The 21599-nt window shown below is 40.2% G+C and overlaps 2 protein-coding genes and 3 pseudogenes across 2 annotated transcripts; 2 read left to right on the forward strand and 3 right to left on the reverse strand.

Moving 5' to 3' along the window:
- LOC126622865 (spliceosome-associated protein 130 A) lies at positions 1–4894 on the reverse strand. The gene is made up of 3 exons (XM_050291564.1): positions 1762–4894; positions 768–1259; positions 1–651 (listed from the first exon to the last, which is right to left on the reverse strand). The coding sequence occupies exons 1-3, from the start codon at positions 4765–4767 to the stop codon at positions 514–516; spliced, it is 3636 nt and encodes a 1211-aa protein (XP_050147521.1). The 5' UTR covers positions 4768–4894; the 3' UTR covers positions 1–513.
- Positions 4895–5968: 1074 nt separating this feature from the next.
- Positions 5969–7173, forward strand: LOC126622917 (dirigent protein 24-like; annotated as a pseudogene).
- A 1122-nt stretch (positions 7174–8295) lies between these two features.
- LOC126622950 (dirigent protein 10-like) lies at positions 8296–9204 on the reverse strand (annotated as a pseudogene).
- Positions 9205–9856: 652 nt separating this feature from the next.
- Positions 9857–12328, reverse strand: LOC126622893 (uncharacterized; annotated as a pseudogene).
- A 4925-nt stretch (positions 12329–17253) lies between these two features.
- LOC126622992 (glutathione S-transferase DHAR2-like) lies at positions 17254–19652 on the forward strand. Its single transcript, XM_050291654.1, has 6 exons — positions 17254–17420; positions 17511–17601; positions 17715–17858; positions 18318–18435; positions 18551–18691; positions 19409–19652. Exons 1-6 carry the CDS (start codon positions 17363–17365, stop codon positions 19496–19498), a joined length of 642 nt encoding a protein of 213 aa, XP_050147611.1. The 5' UTR covers positions 17254–17362; the 3' UTR covers positions 19499–19652.
- The last annotated feature ends 1947 nt before the right edge of the window (positions 19653–21599 follow it).

A 21599-nucleotide genomic window follows, 5' to 3' on the forward strand; every position in this document is an offset into this window, starting at 1 on the left:
TAGACTCAATGAATTCAAATACCATAAACATATGGAGGTTCTGTAGCCATAAAAACAACCATACATAACACAGTGCAAGATTTCAGAGAGGGTTACAGAGAAAAGACATCAATCTTGCTAACATTGTTCAACAAAGGGGGAACCACGAAAGGGGAAAACATTAATCTCTATTACTACTAATTACAACAACAGTTAATGCAGTCTATAAGGTGCAAAGATGCATGATGCTGCTTCTGATACACTTCGATTTTATCGAAACAGAAACATTCACTCATTCCAGCGACATCAGGAAAAGATAATTACTAGCATGCTTGTCCAGTTAGTGTAACGAGAGTCATCATCGATCCCAGCAAAATCGACACTGCGACGAACTACAGATGAACAAAATTCTCAGTTGTATCGAGCACTCATCCACTTCAACCTTTGACTAACACAGCGATGTTATCCGATGAATGCATGCTAAAACCAAATGGTGCGGTAAAAACATGAACGAACTTTTGATCTTGTTCTTTCTTAAATGATCTTGTTTCGAATTTCCTCAAGCTTCTTCAGTATCTCTCCAGGAGTTCTATCCAACTCATCTGCAATTTTTCTCTGCAGATCCATGGGCAATGTTGGGAACTGCTCACACAGATCTCCATCAATCACATCCTGAAAAATTAATTACAGAAATTATTAATTAAGCTTTCTAACATGATCAAATTAAAATGACAAATAACAATAAAATCGAAAGAAAAAAATAAACCTATATTTTACAGCTGAATTACCTTGACCGGGAAATACGCTGATCTATAAGCCATGTGATCTCTACCACACAAGGGTGGATGCTCCTGCCTCATATACATCTCCAAGTGAGAAAAGAAGTCAACATCATCACGTGAGGTGAACGCAAGTAAGGAACCCAAGCTACCCATCACAGTTCCATAGATGATGCACTCCCCACCACCTGGAATTAGAGATGCCTTCTGCAAGCAGCTGACAACATCACCAACATGATACTGCACTATCTCCTCTACTTTGTTGGGAGCGCCATTCAACTTTCCCTGCTCCCATTTTATCCTCCCACCCGTTGGATCTTCTTCTATCTCATCTGAAACATCCTGTGGTAACCGCACAAAATAAACATTCCCAAACTTGTCTGCACCTGCCATGGTGTCAAAATCTATATGGAAGGATGCTGTAAGCCATCTTGGAACACAATCATCAGCAAAGATATACAATTGATTCTCATCCCGCCTATACTTGCAGTAGTGGAATGACTGCCAAAGAATTAACACCATGGGAAATATAGTTAGTCCCTTATAGTGAACAAAGACCGGCAAGCAAGAAGAACAAGAATATGTACTTCAAAGAAATCCACCACACAAAAATGTACCTCACATCCAGTATGCAGAAAGCCGATATTGGAATATTACCACGGACTAAGACTACGCAACCAAACATGATTGATTACATATAACAGTAACTCTGAACCCAGTATACATCAGGAAACAATATATGATATGTCATTGCATTTTGTACGAAGAGAAATTTTAGTCTAAATTTCAGCTATTGGACCCTTCCCGAAGAATTTTTAACCAAAAAATAAAAAATAAAAATCCAAGCATGTATCTACTTATTTAGCCTATATAATCCAAGGTCAAATAACTTGGTTTTTTAGACGAACAATAGGATATCAGTTACCCATGTATAACAAAAATGTAACGTGGGAAGGTACCACACAACAGGAACCAGATACAACCACAGACAAAGAAAACATACCTCTTGAATGTCACCTACATAAATCCGATCACGATAAGTTTGGATTGACGCAATTGTGTTGGGAAACAGCTTATTCTCACACTTCCTGAGTAATCTTTTCTTCCCCAAATCATAGAGTCTGAGCACTGGTCCGATCCCAGCTAGTAACCTTCCTTGAAACTGGCACAAGGCAAGAGGAACACCATCCACTTGTGTCTTGTGCAAAAGTTCAAGGGACTTTCCATCATCTAGGAATCTATATATATGTATATAGCCTGCTGTTACACTCTTTTTTGGCCAAAACTGCAGTCCCTTCGCTGTGCCAACAGCTAAAAGCGTACCATACTCCTTGTCATGGAAATTCACTGTACAGATACTGAATGCAGCTTCGTTATCCTGAAGCTCCAGCAGACATGTTGTAGTTGCTGTCTTGGGGTCAAGAACTCTAATGCAAGACACCCATTTGTCAGACTCTGCCTTAGGATACCCGTAGTGCTCATCAGCCAAGGGATCCTCCTCATCCCCGCCATTTTCCATCTGATCTACATTACCGTTTCCATTGTCACCTAAACCTGCAGCCTCAAAACACTCTTTTTTGGCAGCTTCACGCTCTTCTGCTGTGAACGCTCCTTGATCACTTTCAATAATTACCAAAAGCTTTCGTTTGAGCTGAATGATAAACTTTCTAGGGGTGTACCTCAGTGGAATCACAGTTTCATTAAATGTTTCTCCCAATCTTTCAATAGTAAAAACCCTCAAAGCATTTCCAGCAACAGAAACTACACCTTCCGAACATTGATCGGATGAAAATGAGGCAGCATATTCAAGGGTCTCATACGATAGGGGTGTTAAGAGAAAATGTCCTTGATGGATATAACCAAGCCAGGGCCGACTTGACAAGCAAAGCATAGCATGCTTGCCTCTCACACTAATAGAAAATAGCTTTGGTGCTCTTAGTCCCAAGAATCGAGAACGGGAATCAGAGAGTTGACCTGTGACCATATCCACCACTGTTCTGAACAAAATCCCAGAGCGTAAACCAGCATTAAGGAAAAGGCTAGCAGGATGATCAGCACCATCCTCCCCACCAATTGATGCCTGAACCTCAAGAAAGAGGAGAGATTCTGGAACTCCAGAAAGACTTTGCACACTAAGAATTTGCATACAGTCATCAGGATCCAATGACAAAATACGAATGGTGCTGTCATATGAACCAACGGCAAGGAAACGAGATCTCTGTCTCCCTTCAGGTACAGGGGCAATGTCTAGACAGGCTACATCTCCAGACATTTCATGTTTCTCCACCTCCATTAACTGACCCGTCATATCAACCTCAAAATATATGAGTTCTCCTCCGCTCAGTGCAATAACTACCTGAAGTCTATTAGAGCCAACCTTTACAATCGTCCTCTTTCCAGGAGTTCTCCATTCATTAATACGTCCATCTTCCCTAATATGCCTAATTCCATTTGGGTGCACTTGCATGAGAGAATCATCACCTATTAAAGAAACTGCAAGTGATGGGGTAGTGTCAAGAAACCCACTGTCACTAACTTCTTCAACTGTCTCACCAATTGAAAGCACAAGAGTAGCATTTGCAAATGACACCACAATGTATGCATCAAATTCATCGGACACATTCTTCTTCACTGTCCAGACCGCACTCGGTACACCAGGAAGCTCTGACACGGCCATCTCACTGATAGCTAAACCAGGTCTTAGTATCCTGAGGGATGAACGAGGACCCCGCCCACAAAGTGTAAATATTTGAGGTGTTTCTTCCTCAAAGAGATTATTGACCTTCATATCCATTATCGGCATCAAGCTCTCAACTTGATCAATCCTAACAAGGTTTTTTAGTTTTCTGGGCTGGAAAAACAAAGGCTGGAAACCTTCTTCCATTTCCATCAATGTGGCTGATGAAGACTCCACGTCAGGTTCTTCCCCTATTGCCTGGAACTGGTACAAAGAGTGATTCCCAAACTCTGACGCAGCAAACAAAAACCCAGATTTTAACACACACATTGAAGTTGTAACCGGAATTGTATCAAAATACTTGATCTTTAATTCTGAGACCTTGTCGTTATCATGATCCAGAGTAACCTTAAATATATCTCCATACTCTGTCTGCAAAAGAAAAAAGAACATTGATTTCTGCTTGTGCATAGCCGCTGAAACTATAAGAACCCCACGCTCTGCAGGCAAATCTGCACGCCTAGGAATCACAGCCCTGAGATCCGGTTTATCCTGGTTCTTATAAATCACAAAATTTTCCGCACAGACCAATACACCGCTTGGCCCATCCCCACCTCCAGGAACAGTGACCAGCATATTTGCACCATTATCAACCTGATCTGACCACTTCCTTGATACGTGATTGAGGCCAAGATCGAGCTCATAGAAAGTCAAATGCTTCTGCGCCTCATTCGCCGCCTGCCCAGTAGAGTCCTGATCAGCTTCCGCATAATCCAACTCAATGGCAGCAAACATGGGATTATCAAACCCACAATCAACCCCACAAATTGAATACACAATCGTATGCGACTTGTGAGCCTCCAACGGAGACGAAATCGTCAACCTAGCAGAAGTATCCCTATTCAAAACGTAAACAAGCTTCTGCTTCTCACATGCCCCAACCATAACAGCCCTCCCCTTGGGGTCAATGGCCAAATACTGACCCGGAACTATCCTTCGACAACCCGATTTCCCGAAAGTCTCCTGGTGAATCTTATCAAACACATTCTTCTCCTTATTATACTCTAGAATCACAATCCGACCCGAATCGGACCCGACAACAATATAGTCCTTCTGAGAGCCAGTGAGCCTAAACTGAGCTAACGACCTAATTGCGCCGAAAATTTCAACAGAGAGGAGAGTCTGGATCTTACCATTTTCGTCGGGACGGAGAAGGTCGAGAACTTTGCCGCGGGCGACGACGATCTCCTGGGCCTTGCCGCCGGAGAAATTGCCGTTGATGGCGCATACTATGCCGGTGGCGCGCTGGAGAGTGAGGCTGTAGAGGTACATGGCATGGAAATTTGGGGCTGCCGGAAAAAGCTAGGGCTTTGGGAGGACGGTGAAGTGGGGAGTATTGGGACCTCGCGAGGTTTAGGCCCGTTTAGGGTTTTGAAAAATGAAGTCAGAGACACTGAATCTTCGGTCGATATCGGGATTTGTTTTTTATATAGAAAAAAATGCTTAATTGCACCAATAGTCCCCTTATTTATTGATGTTTTCACTTTCATCAACGTATTTTTTGTTGTTGCATTTTTGTCCTTGTAGTTTCATTAGTTAGCAACTTGAGGACTATTTCTGCTAGGGCTAACTCCAAGAACTGGAACTTAGGATTGTAACCCTGATTGATGAGGACATATATATTTGAAAGCTCAGGGTATTATGGTCCACAAATCATTGGAAAAGCACAAGGGATTTTTGTTGCAAGCTCTGAAGATAAGAGCATAGCAGTTACATGATGACTACGCACATTTCTCAGATAACGAATTTAAAGAATGAATTGAGATTTTTCAAGATCTAGACGGATGTGCACCAGCGTGACAGGTCTCATGTTGCTCTCATTGGTGGGATTGGGATGTATGATGGTGCAAATGGCTATGCAACTGTTAAGGCAGTAAATAATGCAGTCCTTGTCGCTCAAAGGATCATCAAACAGGGAATGATGCTGAGCCATTTGACCCTAAGTAATTGAAATAGACAAGGATCAAGTATGTTCGAGTCATTTTATTTATTTATTACTATCCATCACAAAAGAGATATATCTCCGGTTGTATGACAAATTCTCTTCATAGCAGATATACAGTTTGACATAAAATTAGAAGTTAATCGGTTGCTGTAGTTATTTAGCATTTGTGTATGATGTGGTTTTACTTACTCAAAATTACCTCAGGGTAAATCTCCTAAAGATCAAGCCAAAACTCCGGGCTGTAGTGGGCAGCACCTAATATGCTCATACCAGCACCATCTTAAACTACTAAAAAAAGGCACCAATTCCATTTGATGGAGGGAGTTGGTTTTTCAACCATAAACACTCCGATAAGAAAAAAGGGTGCACCAACTCCATCACTTCATACAACTCCAATACAACCTATATATAACAACACAAATCATTTCATTTCTCAAACACAACACACACTCAAATCCAATACATTCTCTCAAGAGACGAAGATTCAATACAAAACCCTTCATTTCTTCACAAGCTCACAACCTAAAAATGGCAAAGACCATCAGACCACTGAAGGCCACACTCTACATCTTGCTTGTAGCCATCACCTTTGGATTTTCCAGCTCAGCTAGGATATTTGACGAGGTGAAACCCGATGAGTCCAATCCACTTCCGACAACTGTTCCCGCCATGAACCCTCTGCCAAGTGGTCAGATCCCTGCCGTTGCCCCTACCACCATAACGGTCGATGACACTGTCGACGACGCTGACTCACCAATCCCAGAGATGGATGATACCTCGCCAAAAGCTGAGGTGGTGCCTCCCGTAGTCTCTCTTGTCACAACGGTCTCACAAGCTAACTCACCACTACCAGAGACGGACGACGAACCTTCCGTAGTGCCAACACCTACTGCTGATGTGGCCCCCGTAGCAACACCCGCCATTCCAGTCACCACACCCGTGGCAGGTCCCGTTGCCACAACACCAATCGGCCCTAACCCAACTGCCTTGGCCGGTAGTGCCATCGTGGCAAAACCCGGCGCGAAAACCCCACACTTGTCCTTTTTCATGCACGACATTCTGGGAGGATCCCACCCATCAGTCAGAGTGGTGACCGGACTCGTAGCCACAACAGTCCTCAACGTTGCATTCTCCAAACCCAACAACAATATCTTTCCCGTCAGCGGTGGGACCCCTTAACCAACAACAACATCAACGGCTTCCTCAATAACAACAAGAACAACATCCCTAACATCGCCGGCCTCAGCGGCCTCACCAACTCCCAGTCCAACACGGTCATCCAGAATAGCGGCAACAATAACATTGTCAACGATGGGAGCAACCAGCCATTCGTCACTGTCGGCCAGCTCCTTAACGGAGCTACCCTCCAGAAGCTCATGTTCGGATCTGTGACCGTGATCGATGACAACCTGACCGAAGGACACGAGTTGGGCTCTGCCGTGCTCGGCAAGGCACAGGGTTTCTACTTGGCTAGTTCGCTGGACGGGAACAGCCACACCATGGCATTTACTGTGTTACTGCACGCAGGTGAACATGATGTGGAGGACACCATTAGCCTCTTTGGGGTCCACCGTACAGCGTCACCGGTGTCCCACATTGCTGTGATCGGTGGGACTGGGAAGTACGAGAATGCGAACGGGTACGCCGCCATTGAGAGCCTGCATCAGGAGGACCAGCACACGACTAATGGGGTGGATACTATTATGCAGATCGGCCTTTACCTTTCTGAATAGAAGGTGGTCGTGTGTTTTTTATTTAGCAGTATGGGGTTATGAGATGCTTCACAATTTCAATGTGTATTTGATGTACTTTCTATGTGTATCTTTAATTGAATGAAAAATGAAATCTTTGTCATTAAAAAGTCCGATCAAACTTCTTTTTGTTCTTTTATTCGAGCAGTTTTCTACTTAAATTTAATCTAAACTATGGGAGAGCACATCCACTCTAGTCAACTTAACTACCCCGCAGGCAGACTCGTTTCTTGTTTAATCAAAGAAGAAAAACCAACCATTAAAAATGTCATAAGCAGAGCCAAGTATCAATATCACAACTTTTTTCTGCTGCGTTCTGTGTTCAAACCTATTAGTTTTACATCAATAGACACCATTAACTTTCTCACAATTCATTCATTCAAGTTCATGTCGTGATATATTCCTAAGTCTATTCCTTCAACCTGTAGGTGTCTCATGTTTTTTACAGATATATCGTAATTGATTGGATAACTCGTAGATTACCCTTTTTCTGAAACGCGGAAACAAAATCATTGGCTTGTCAAATTATCTTGTATTAGTTGAATCATAAAAGCTTATCAATATGTAACATTTGTTCCTTACCAATATCTCTGGTTTGGACAGACTTAAAGTTTAATGGATGACGACTTACAAGTCCACAATATGGTTCTGCAATTTTCGACAAGATGATAAATGGAGAGCAGAGTTGTTCACAGAAAATAATAACACTCAACCAAGATTTAAATCTTGACGGGAGGAATTAATCCGTGATGAGTTACAGACCGGCTGGCATAGCCAGGCAAAACCTACAGAGGTTACACATAATCGGAGATTATAGTGTGGTAACGTTTTGTAGGACATGCGCTGATTGCTCATATGGACATGAACTGATTTGTTCCATTAGGAAAGAAGTTCGGATCTAAACTTGCAGACCTGTGTTTGGTTCAGACGTTTCAATTTGAACAATGTTACAGAAAACAAAATGTAATCATTTCGTTTCTCTAAAATAACAAGCAATACAATAAGAAAATCTCTCTTCAGAAAGCCCGCATCAGCAAACTTTATCGCTTTTTCTGAAGACCTTACAAATAAACTTGAAACACAAATGCTCTCAATCACATAGAATTAGTAAGTGACATAAACAGTGAACTGCAACAGAGTCTCCGCCCTATTAGTTTGCTGGTTGGAAGCCGGAAAGGTCTTAACCAACGCGAAACCTTTGGCATTGACATACTTTCCGGTGCCTCCCATCACAGCCAAGTGAGACTCTGACACAGATGTCCGGTGAACCCCAAATAAGCCAAGACTGTCGGTGTAACTCCCACTTTGGAACATAGCAATGAAAGCCATAGTCTGACTGGTACCGTCCTCAGAGCTCACTTTATATAAACCGTGTGCTTTGCCAACCAAGCCAGAGCCAAGCTCATGCCCTTCAGTCAACTCATCATCAAACACGCTCATTGTTCCGAACATGAGATTTTGGAGCGTGGAAGAGCCTGGCAGGAGCTGCCCACCATTTATCGGAAAGTTTCCAAACCCGCCACCATTTCCATTGTTGTTTTGTCCCACGTTTGGTGTTGTTCCACTAAGCCCTGTGAGAAATGGGATGTTATTTTTGTTTATGAGACCGTTGTTGTTGTTGTACTGGGGTACTCTATTGTTAAATGGTAGGACTGCCCCATTGGGCTTGGCGAACTGTACTTGGCCGTTGACTGTAGGGTTGTTGACTATCCCCGTCATGGCTAGGGCAGTGGGGGTTCGATCCTCCGAGGATGTCGTGCATAAAGAAGATCAAGGTAGGGTGGTTAGCAGCATTTGCAATTGTTGCAACACTAGTTGCAGCTGAAGGTGTAGCTACTGGTGCAGCATTTGTGACAGGTGTATCAAACGTATCGGACACCACTGGGGAACTACCGGAACTTGCGGCTGCTCCTCCAAATTTCGTGCTGAAGCGGCAGAGAAAATGGTGAGGGTAAGAAATAGGAAGTAGGCAGTGGCCTTGACAGAGATGGAGAAAATTTTGTGAGCTTCCATGTTACTTTGAGAGCGAAATAAAATATGGGAGTTGAAATTGTTTTCCTTTCGGGTTTCAATTCAAGGATCGAAGGGATGATTTCGTTTGTGTGGATGTATGATGGTGTATGTATAGATTGAGTTTCTGAAAGGAGTTGGTCAAATGGAGTTAGTGCTAATCTTTCCTAATTAGTGTATTGGTTAGGCTCCTAAAGGAAAGTTTGACTCCAAAAGAGGAATGGTTTGGATATGGACACAGATTGGTTTAGGTCACCTAACAAAAGATCCTAGCTTTCACAAGGCTCGGATTATCGTTCGATATTTCAGGGAAATTGGCTTCTGATGTCAATTCTTAAACGAGGATGAACAAATAGTCCTCGAACTTTCATGAATCCGTTTATAATTATATACAGAGCTTCCTTACGCTTCCTTCCTGGTTTTCGCTTAGCCATCCTTCTAGAAACAATTGCAAGTACTAAATTAGAGAGAAAACATCCAATTCCAACACATCTGAATTTCATTTATCATGTATAAAAATTGAGTCTATACATATATCCCTTGCAAACCCTATCACTTGATCAAAACTGTGGCCACATCTACGTAAAAGTACCTCTGTCTAACTTGTTCACAAAATTACTCCACCAAGACAATAATCACTAGTGTCTTAAAAACTCTACACGGTAACAAACTCCGCTATGAGCTTATCGAACAAAAATCTCTCAATTTCTCTACCAATACCATCAATATCATCTCCTAAATCTAGCTCAATCTCCCTTCCTAGCGCCTTTTCAGTGGTGTCCCTTCCTGTTTCCTTCTCTTGGCTAACAAGCAACATCCATAGATCTTCCTCTATCATCTCCTCACTTGGCGTGGATCTAATCCTTCTAGACACGGGCTTTGTCCACGTGGGAACACCCATACAAGGCTCGAAAATCTCCATCAACCCTGCATTTATACCGTCAAACAAAAGCCTCATGTCCGACCTTTTCCATGATGCCTGATCACCAAACTTCTTCTCCAGGGTCTCAAAGACAGCAAGGCTTACTGGCCATTCCGGAGGGCACCAGGTGCTCAAGTCCATTGTCAAGTTCCTACCATAAAAATCTATCTCCGCTAACACATTAACAAGGTAGGAATAGTCTATACTTTCTTCAACCCTGAACAATCTCATTGAATCTTCATTTTCTCTGTAACTGCTTGCAGATCCTTGAATAGTATCATCATCGTCGTCACTTGAAACGATCATTCCAGATCCTTCGGAGTATATGTCAGAGTAGTCTGATTTCAGAAATGCAAGTAGAATATACAAATTTAGCATGAATAAATCGAAAAATAATTAATCAAAAGCATGAACAAATAAAAAGGGTTAATATCTTAGAAATCAAACTTCTATTCAACAGACTCAACATACCGGTGATGTCAACATTCATCCTTTGCGGGAATTCTGGTGTAGGTGACCACTCTCCACTAAATATTGGTTCCAGAACTGAAACTGGACTAGGCTTATCAGCCTTCTCCAAGCTCGCCATACAATCTGATTCTGTGGTGGAGCAGTGCAAAAGGAATGGACTTTCTTTTTTGTCTTCAGTGGATGTTTCCTGCAGTTTCACAATAGTTTAGAAAAGTGGCGTAGGGCAATAGTAAATCTAGTGATAACATGAATAACCAAGCAACATTTAATACGGATTTTCACAGTAAACTGATTAAAAAAAAACAAACCATGTATAAAAAGAATACCTGTCTTCTAAAGAAAGAAACAACAAACCTGTTGAACTGAAGCATTTGTGCCATGACTGGAAGAATTGTCATTTTTGTCTACAAAAATGCCGGCTCTGCGTCCAGATTGCTGCTTCTTGAAATTTCCGAAAGTCTTTTCCACAGTGTGAACACCTTTGAATTCTAGTCTTGGATAAGAGTGGAGTTTCTTACGGTTGGATCTCAACTTTATAGGTCCGAAACCATCATTCTAGTTGAATTTGTACTCCCTTGACTTGTGCTGCCCCAAATTAATAGACCATTTTGGCTTGAAACTCCACTCTTTGCAAAGAGCTGCATATTTATCTTGTTGTGCTCTAAACTTACTGAGGTCTAGGTCTTTCAGGTCATTCCTAATGAGCTTTCTTTTCGGTTGAAGATGCCTAACAAGATTGTGATCCAATGTTCTTGAGCCTGTTTCGTGGGCAGACATGGCAAGCGAATTCCTGAGGGTAGCGCCTCTACGAGCCATTCCTGCTTCTTCCGGCTTATTAATCATCTTCCGTCGTTCTGAGAGTTGCTTTTTGGCTTCCTGGGATTCATATGACTCGTCTGAATAAGAAAAGGACTGGTATCTTGAGGAAGACAGCCTCATTGATTTAGTTTTCATTGCAACTGAGTTGCCACCTCTGGATCTTAACCGTGATACCTTTGTACCAATGTTGGTTTTGTTGCAACTTGTATTTTCAGTTAGCTTACCCAATATTTCCCTCAAAACTGTAGACCTTAAGCTTACTAGTTCCATGTCAAATGCCAAGTTCTTCCCTTCTTTTACTTCAACATGTATTTTCACACTACCAGGACTAGAAAACTCCGTGCACTTTCGATCACTGGAATGAGAAACATCAAGGGAACTAAAAGAAGGGAAACATCTAGCAGAATTCTCAGCCTTTCCATGCCCTGGTTTCAAGACTACAAATCTACCACTAGGAATGCATCCTTCTTTGTTCGACCCCAATTGCGATCTTGAAAAATCATCTAAATTTAAGAGTCCAACTTCTCCAAGGGATTCTGTGACAATTCCATTCTCAAACGTCTCAAGTAAAGTGGCATTTGGCAGCTCATATCTCCTCCCGGATTTCCTGCATATATCAACATTTCCACTGCCAGAAGTACATGTCGAAGGGGAAACTTGCAGATTATGCTGATGCTCGCTGATCAAAGAACTGCCCATCGGGAGACATGCCGCGACATGATCACCCTCATAATCCATAATTTCCGGTACTCTCAACCTGAATGAATGACGAGACTCTTTGGCACCAATGGAAGCAACTATGTGCAGGTAATTCTCAGACAACACTCTTCTTTGTTTTTGGACAGGCGCCTGAGGCGGCAAGCCATTAAGGCCCATCAGCTTTTCCATAACACTTGGTGTACCTGTAGCTTCCATTTCTGCCAAGTATTCCGATATCATCTATACAGGCACCGTGAGCACTTGACTCTCTAGAAAATGCAGGAACGGATCTGCACAAAATCGGAGGATGCTTGGTGAACAAGGGAAAAGTATACAACGTGAAAATCCGAATAACAACAAAAAGAAAAGGATTCAGTGAACCCATTCGAGTTTCCGAATGATCATAAATTTTTACTGTTCCAAGAAACCTAGTAGAGATACAGAATACTGAAAGTTTGTAGAAACCAAATTATTACCACAACTTTTGTTAAGCAATCAATGAAACAACAACAAAAGGAACAATAAGAATCTATGTAAATTGAACACAACATCATAATTACAAAACAAAAGGACAATTTCAGACCTTTAGGGTGCGTTTGGTACGCAGACGGGACAGAACGGGACGGGACGGGACGGAACGGGACGGGACGGGACGAGACGGAACGAAGGTGTAATTTTTGAAAAAGACATGGGGTATATTTGTCTTAAAATGGTAAAACATTGTGTTCCACAGACGTGGAACAAACCCGTTCCAGAGGGGGCAGGTGGGACGCAAAAACACCCAAAATCTGTCCCGTGGAACAGCCCGTTCCACCCATTTTTGGCGCACCAAACGCGGGACGGAACGCCTCGTCCCGTTCCGTCCCGTCCCGTCCCACGTACCAAACGCACCCTTAAACCTCAAAGAACCCACACTGCCATCATATGATATGGTCATCCTAACTACTACAACAACCACCTCAACTTCACTGAAACAAAATCTTCGCAATACCGGACGTAGCCAAGTTGGTTATAGCAACGTGCTCTATCATTCTGTACTCAAGTTCGAATCTCCTTCTCGCTAATTTAGTTTAGATTAAAATATTTCTCAACAAAAGAACATCATCATTTATGCCACCACTATGAAATCCCATTAAGAAGAACAACCATCATTAACAAAAGCACAAGCATGCAAGAATCAAAACCTAATAAAATTGTGAATCGCTCTATAAATTAAAGAACAAAGAAAACCCAGAAAATTAAAATTTGTGAATTAATGAAAGGCTCAAAGGCTTACCTTTCTACCATATGTCAGGCCATCATAATTAAATTCCTTCACCAAAACCAACAATCTTTATAAAAACTCTCCTTTCATTTTTGGACTAGAATTTAATAACGTAATAATTTCATCAATCCAAGAAAATGACTCAGCGGTACACCCGCAAATCTGGTCAACAAAATATTTTGAAAAATTTAAAAATAAAGTCAGTAATCCAAAACCGCAACAATTTTTGCTTATTTGCTCATGGAAGTGGGCGAAAAGTAAAATCTGGGAAATGGGTTTTGGATTTAAATTCTGGGATCTGAAGAAAAAATTGGATCGAATGATGAAAAAATGATTGGGAAGGGGAAGAAGAAAAAATTTTAAAAAATTAATTAATTAAAAACAGAGATACAATACAAAGTACTAGTTTGGTACTGTAAAAAGTGATATAAAAAAATGAGCTCGAAATGGTGTTTGTTAAACATTTAAAAACAACTTATTTTCATAGTTTTAGATGAAGAAAAAAAAATGAAAAACGTGAATCAGTTAAAATGAGCTTATTCTCATAGTACAACAGAAGCCGTTTTTTTTTTTAAACACAGTAATACCAAACTAGCCCAAAATCTTTTGGGTTGAGGTCGTTTTATTCTATTTGTTTTGTCGTAATATACCCAAATTATTTAATTGTCTTGCTTGCGTAACTCCCGCCACAACGATATGGTTTTTTAATGGGGATTTGATTGGAGCTTTCCAATTTTTTATTGGTCCAGACACGGAGGGGGATTTGTGGGAGTGGATTCTGTGAAGAAATTAGGAGTGGAAATAGAGGAATGTTGGGGTGTGTATTTGGTATGTCCGATTCATATGATTGCATGGGAGATTATGGTTCAAATTTTGACTTTTAGTTGGGGGCGGCGGTAGCGGCCGCGGCCGCGGCGGTTCGGTCTTAGGTGTTCCTGGGTTTTTGGAGGTTGAGAAATAGTGGGTTGGGTTTATTTGTCAAGGATTTGGGCCTGTGGATTGTGGAACAAGATTTTAGTCGACTTAATCATTGCGCCTATGACACTGTTTGCAAGTTGACTATTGATCAAAACAACGAGAGATACGTGTAGAAGATGGTGGCATTTCATGTTTATCACGCATTACAGTATATTTTAGTTTACTCACATGACAATACGTGATAAATATGGTGTTATTGTAATGTATTGGTTGCATGTACTTCAACATTACACACAGGCTTGACCTAGTTTGCATGGGTTTGACTAATTTTAGGTCAACTACATTACATATACTACAATACCAAACTAGGCCAACTACGTGAAATAGCCTCATAACGTACAATTTTAAATCAGCATGATGATAAAAGTAAGGTTAAACTTGTGCTTAGATCATATAGATGATATTTAAGGGTGGATATACGTTTCAAATCAAGATATATTTTGTACTAGGACTCTATATCTTGTACTGCACCAAATGTCTCACTCAAAAGAATTTTGGCCTTACGCGCTTATTGTTGGTATGCAACAAGTATAGAGTCTTACATCTGCCTCTACTTAATTGTGTCCCCAATAAACTAACATTCTAGCTTCACCTCTAATCCATGATATGTAAATTCTCAAGTGTCAACAAAAAGTCAACGTTCAATTCAACCCATTTTTATTTTCACATCAAACTACATTCGCCCTAGTAGTAAAAGTACTTCTTTTACTTGCCAATATAACTCCTTTTGATCAGCTCAAAATTAGAAATTTTAGATCCCAATTCAATTGTACTCACTTATTTTTTTCTTTTTATTTTTAACAAGCGATATTATCTATGTTAAGGGGTTAAAAGGGGAGGGAGGTGGGCTAACCTCACAATGGACGAGTCATAATAATGTGGTTCAAATTCATTTTTGACGAAAATCGAATATAAGAATTTTCACTTACAAATGAAGAAAAATAACACTAGACCATAGTAGTAAGTAAAGAAAACCATAAAACCAAACAATCACATCATCTCTCATATAATGCTTTAGAAAAAGTGGAGAAAACCATGAAAACCAAGTCACCTTTTTCCTTCCATAATATATGCCTTTTCATCTTGTTATGACATGGAAAGGAATATCAAATATGTGGCAGAAAATGGGGATATAGGTAGAGATTAGAAACATACAAATTAAAAGGGTACCAATTCTATTGAATATGTTGACAAGTAAATGAATCAAATGGGTTTGTTCCCAACAATAATGTTATATATTCTCACATAAAGCAATATACTCAAGACCAGGACAACATGCAATTAGAAATGACAAGTAAATGAATTTATTGAGTTGTTAATGGATATCCATTAAACCCATTTTCGGTTTTATTTATTTTTTCCGCATCTAAAGTTTACTAAGATTATTTAAACAACTTTTAGGGTTATATTTGGTACCTTAATTCCAATTACAATCATCCACACACGTACCCTGAAGTCAGCCACCGTCGAAGACGCCGTTGCCGTTGCCAACGGATAATTATGTAAATGGCGGTTGAAATAAGGGCCACGTGGTATTATGTATGTAGTCAGCATTCATACCATGTTCATAGTGTTTTGTAACGTAGAAAAAGAAGGGAAAAAAAAAGATTTAAAAAGTGTGATTAGAATGTAAAGATATGGAAATTTGAAGCTCCACAATTTGTGGATGAATGCTTGACACGTAAACGACCTAAATGGATTAATCAAATGTCCTCGCCAAGATATAAACATGTGGAGTTATGATCATTTTTGTCAACTCCGTTAGAATTTCTATCAAAATAAGTTATGGTGGAATAACCATTGTTATAATTGGTTAAAGTTGAGAAACCATTGCTCCGTTTGAATTAAAATTAAGAGACTATTGCTAAAATTTTCTCATTTGATTTTCATATTTGTCACTTGATTGAGCCTCACGTGCTTGACGTATGATTCATTTAGACAAATTCTAACAGAATTAATGAAAGGAACTATAGATGCATATTTTAAAAGACCAATAATTATAGATTTTTAGTTGAACGATCATCGCTCAAATTCAGTTAAAAATAATCGACCATTTCTACAATTTTCTTTGAATGATATATCAACTAACCACAGATCACATACCTATTCAAAGTCAGAGGCTTTTGAATTTGTTACGTTTCAATTCTCTTTAATTTTCTTGTAACTTAATTTGTCTTTGAACACACAAAAAAAAAAATAAATAATAATAATTGACTGATCTTCTTTGTAAACGCAGTTTTTGCCGATGCATGTGTCTCTGAAAATTGGTTATGTGCGTTGTAAATGATGTAATTAACACTAACATGCTATTAAAATAATGAAAACTATTTCTACTTTATTAAACAAATAAAATTAAGGAAGTTTTAACGAAAAACCCGCGGTACTATTCATTTTAACGAAAAATCACATTTTTACATTAAAAAGTCAAACTTGGTACTATGCATTTTACCCTTTATTTTATCCTTATCGTTACAACTCAAAATTTTCAAACTATTTTCATTAGTTTTCCTTAAAATTAATATCTTCTTTGAGGACATTCAAAAACCATTTCTTGGACATCTAAAATGTGCCTCTAAAATTTCAGCTTTGTCCTCCACTTTTCTAAAGCCACCCCATCCCCATAAATAAATGAGGAAAAAAAGTTAGCTCAATATAAGAGGTATCCGTCATTGATATCAGCACATCTAAAAACCCCCCACGTCGTGGAAGTTGACAATCAAGATCGACTCTCTAACAGATTGAGAATTACCCAACACTATTGATTCACACACCCCATCTCCCAATTCTCTATTACCTACCAACGAGTGAGTGGCTACAATTTTAGAGAAAAATTAATTAATAAGCCTTTTATATGCAAAGTGTATTAAGTTTGTGTCAGCACTGACATATGCCTTAATATATACACATATATACCCTCAAAGCTCATCAACTCTCGCTCCATAACCAACCGTTCTGCCCCATTACCTTTCAGTTTCATCTTCCACACTCTCTATCCCCTCTGCTCCCTAATGGCTCTCGAGGTCGCTGCCAAGGCCGCTGCCGGCGCACCTGATCTCCTCGGCGACTGTACGTTCACATTTCTCTCTATTTTCCCTCGATTTCCTTCCTAGATTTTGATCAAATTTTGCTAATTTGGTAAAATTTCGTTTCTGATAGGCCCTTTCTGCCAAAGGGTTACTCTAACCTTGGAGGAGAAGAAAGTACCCTACAAGCTGCACCTCATCAATCTCAGCGACAAACCCAAATGGTTTTTCTTTGTGTTTTGGATTTTTGAGCCAGAAACAACGTGCAGGCAGAGATGGAAAATGCTGGATTTTTTTGTTTTAATGGATTTAATGTGTTTTGGTTGGTGATTTGTAGGTTTACGGAAGTGAATCCAGAGGGGAAGGTGCCTGTGGTGAAGTTTGATGACAAATGGGTGCCTGATTCCGATGTGATTGTTGGGATCATTGAGGAAAAATACCCTGAGCCTTCTCTCAAAACCCCTCCTGAATTTGCTTCTGTGTATGATCTCTCTCTCTCTCTCTCTCTCTCTCTCTCTCGTTAGTGGGAAACTGCTGTTGGAAGCACTTATGATTATAAGCGTTTTTTCTAGAAGTGCCTTTAGTATAACCAAGTTCATAGTTTTATTAAAAATCCAAATACAGCCTGAGAATCACTTGGAAGTGCTTCCAGAAGCAGTCCCAAACGGGCCTTTATTTGTTGTTTATATTTTTGTAACTGTAGGCTCCTTGATCCGTTTCTCTTAATTTGATTTGGTTAATGTTTGTTGGCCTGGTAAACATCTGAGTACTAACGTTATAGGGAATTCATATTTACATTTCTCTCTTTTTCGTACGGGTTGTCAAGCAAATAAGTTATATTAAAATGGCCCGTTGTATTGTGATCATGGTTTGCTAAACTTGAATTTTTGAGGATATCTTTATTGCTTAATATTTCGGGATCTTTTTGTTGTGCTTGCAGGGGATCAAAGATATTGGGATCATTTGTGACATTTCTGAAGAGCAAGGATCCCGGTGACGGATCCGAACAGGCTTTGCTTACCGAACTGAAGGCATTGGATGAGCATCTTAAGGCACATGTACGTCAATTTACGTCATACGAAGAAACAGTCACCTTTTCTCTTCAAAAGTTAGTGTTCTTTGTATTTACGTTGGAACATGTTGTAACTTGTAATATGTTGCGAATGAAACCAGGGTCCATACATTGCTGGGGAGAAGGTCACTGCTGCGGATCTAAGCTTGGCACCAAAACTGTACCATCTCAAGGTGGCTCTCGGCCATTTCAAGAAGTGGACGGTTCCAGCAGATTTGGCCCATTACCATAAGTACACCGAGGTATGAAATTTTTCATGCATGATGTTGCATACTTGGAGCTGTATATTTTGTATCTTCCAGTAAACAATTTTTCAGTGTATATGTTTTATAAATAGGAGACCATTTTTGTTCTAGTAAGTATTATAGTGCGTTTAAGTTCTAAATCTCCTTTTACTTCTGTTCGTTACCTGTCTTGATTCATGATGCAGATTTTGATTTCCATGAAATGCTGTAGACTATAGTGATTTAGATTACTGCAAAAAATAAGATTTGGTTCCTGCGTAGTTAGGTTTGTTGGTTAATCAATTTGTCTAAAAGCTATGCTGTTGAATTCAGCCACCATGCGATTAGGTGATTGCTATTCTCCTCTCCCTTCAAACACCACCTCTGTGTGTGTGAATGTGTATCCCGCTCTCCCTCTCCCCATGTTTGTGTGTGAAAACTAGTCTGCAAGTTTGGGAAAGTTGGTCAATTACAATGTGTTGTGGTTGTGCACTCTGATGCATAGAATAATTATCAATGCAATGCCTTAATGTGTAAGAACTAGAGCCTACATTCCTTGTAAGGGATTGCCTGTGACCAGCATTTGTTGGTACGCAATCAGTACTTTTTTCTTTTGTTCCAATGTGTAAAACCCGATACATTAACATTTTTTGGTAATCTTTTAAGTGCTCACAAATCCGAAATCTAAACAGTGATGGGAGCCGATTTTTCTAATTATAATTTATGCTTTTGCAGCTGCTTTTCTCAAGGGAATCCTTCGTGAAGACCGCTCCTGCTGACGAGAAATATGTGATTGCGGGATGGGAGCCGAAGGTGAATCCATGAAATAGTCCTAGATTATGAGCTCATTTGTTCAAGTTTAGTTGTGTAATATGTTTTAAGACATATGCATGTCAGTTGTGGAAGCTAAACTTGACTTTGGGTTATTTCCCATGTCTAATAAATGTGTTAAATCTAAATCGTCTATTATTTTGTATTAGCTCCGCTGGTTGCTATTACTTGTTTATGTAGGTTGTCATCTGTTTTTTCATCCTTTTAATTTCGGAGTGTTTTTCACATTTTCGTTTTTTTCCTTCTGCACGACTCTCAGTGCAGAAGCACATGTGCTTCTCTAGAAGTGATTGTGGCCATTTCCTTACTCATTTTCAAACAATCCCTTTGTGATACGACACGACCTGTTATTATGCTTAATCTTCAGCGGTGAAATACAACAATTCTTGTGGTAAATGCTTCACTTTCTTAATTGCAGCAGCTGAACCTCAACATTCAACAGTTACCCTCATGCTTTCTCATTCGAAGCTTTTCTTGGGTTTTTACTAACATTTTATTTATTTATTTTTTATTTATTTAATGTATAATGATATATTTACACTAAGTAGTAAAATAATAAAATGGTTTTCAACCTCACATCCATGAGATTCGTATTTAAGATCTCTCAATAACGGGTGGGTTATTACCAACTTTGAAAACAAAATTTTCCATCATTCTAAAACAAATTGGCAATTCTGTACAGCCTTTGTTTACGTAAAATGACTAAGAAACTGGGTGTCAAAGGAGGTCTTAGGCCTTTCTAAGGATATGGGTGGAATGGGCTTCAGGGATTTTCAAGAATTCAATGATGCATTACTAGCTATGCAGTGGTGGAGGTTAATTTTGGAGCCAAATTCGTTGTGGGCTCGGGTTATTAAGGCCCGTTACTTCCGCATTGTTCGTTTTGGGAGGCAAAAAAAGGGGCTAGGGCATCGTGGGCTTGGTCTAATCTTCTCATAGGCAGGGAGCTTCTTGCCGGTGGTTCCCATTGGCAGATAATGGGGGGTGAAGATGTGCGTGTTTGGGTGGATAGGTGGCTGCCCTCGTTACCTTCGGGGCTCCTTATGCCGCTTGCCGAGGTTGAAGTCACGAAAAATTTACGGGTTAGCTCTCTCATTGGCTTCTCTTCCCGACAGTCGGATATTGATTTTCTGCGATCGTTCCTTTCTATGGCGGATCAAAGGGCTATTCAGGAAACGCTTATTGGAGACCCGAGGAGGAAGGACCTTCTTGTTTGGGCTGCTAGCCGGAATGGTCAATATTCTGTTAAATCGGGTTATCGGTGGCTTCAGGTTCGATCTTTAGATTTCTTGGATCATCGCCTGCCTGTAGTTCGTTCGATTCTGAAAAATTTGTGGACAATTATTTGGCAGTTAGAGGTACCTCCAAAAATTTGTCTCTTCTTATGGTTATCGTTGCATCATGGCTTGCCAACTTGTGCGGCTCTTTTTAAAAGGCGATTATCTTGTGCACCTACCTATCCGCTTTGTCGTTGTGATGATGAATCTGTTGAGCATGTTTTTCTTCGTTGTCCTTGGGTGGAGGCTATATGGTTTGGTGGTGCTCTTAATTATAAAGTTGATAGAGCCAGCATTGATTCGTGGGCTTTGTGGTTGCAGGCAGTGTTGTCTTCGAATTTGGGATTTTTGGCTGATAGGAATTAGTTCCAATCTTATGTCGCTTTTACTTGCTGGTTCATTTGGAAAACTCGATGTGATTTTGTGTTTAATCAGGTCTCTATCAATCCCTTTAATGTTGTTTTTGCTCTTTCGAATAAGTTCGAAATTTTTTGCATGCAGTGAAGGATTTTAGAGCTCTTCTATCTGTGGTGGGTCCTCGAGAGGCCGTTAGTAACAGGTGGTGTCCTCATTCTCCTCCATTTGTAAAAATTAATGTGGATTCTAGCTAGTCTAAGTGTTCTCGGATGGGTTTTGCGGGGTGGTTGCAAGGACTGCAAGAGGGAGTTTTACGGCTGCGGTGAGGTTCTTTCTTATGGCTCATTCTTCTTTAGTGGCTGAGTCTGTCGCGATTCTTCGAGGTTATGAGTTGGGTGCCACGTTGGGTTTCAGCTCTGTTATTATTGAATCAGATTCTCTTTAAGCGATTTCTTGTTTAA

The sequence above is a fragment of the Malus sylvestris genome, chromosome 1, assembly GCF_916048215.2.
Source record: "Malus sylvestris chromosome 1, drMalSylv7.2, whole genome shotgun sequence".
NCBI lineage: Eukaryota > Viridiplantae > Streptophyta > Magnoliopsida > Rosales > Rosaceae > Malus > Malus sylvestris.

What these genes read in the sequence shown, in the direction of transcription:
- LOC126622865 (XM_050291564.1), bottom strand. Translation starts at nt 4,767, where the DNA reads ATGTACCTCTACAGCCTCACTCTCCAGCGCGCCACCGGCATAGTATGC. An exon ending in ATGTAGGTGACATTCAAGAG is followed by an intron (nt 1,260 to 1,761) that starts GTATGTTTTCTT and finishes ATTCTTTGGCAG; the next exon opens with TCATTCCACTACTGCAAGTA. An exon ending in CAGCGTATTTCCCGGTCAAG is followed by an intron (nt 652 to 767) that starts GTAATTCAGCTG and finishes TTAATTTTTCAG; the next exon opens with GATGTGATTGATGGAGATCT.
- LOC126622992 (XM_050291654.1), top strand. Translation starts at nt 17,363, where the DNA reads ATGGCTCTCGAGGTCGCTGCCAAGGCCGCTGCCGGCGCACCTGATCTC. An exon ending in CTCAGCGACAAACCCAAATG is followed by an intron (nt 17,602 to 17,714) that starts GTTTTTCTTTGT and finishes GGTGATTTGTAG; the next exon opens with GTTTACGGAAGTGAATCCAG. An exon ending in ATTACCATAAGTACACCGAG is followed by an intron (nt 18,692 to 19,408) that starts GTATGAAATTTT and finishes ATGCTTTTGCAG; the next exon opens with CTGCTTTTCTCAAGGGAATC.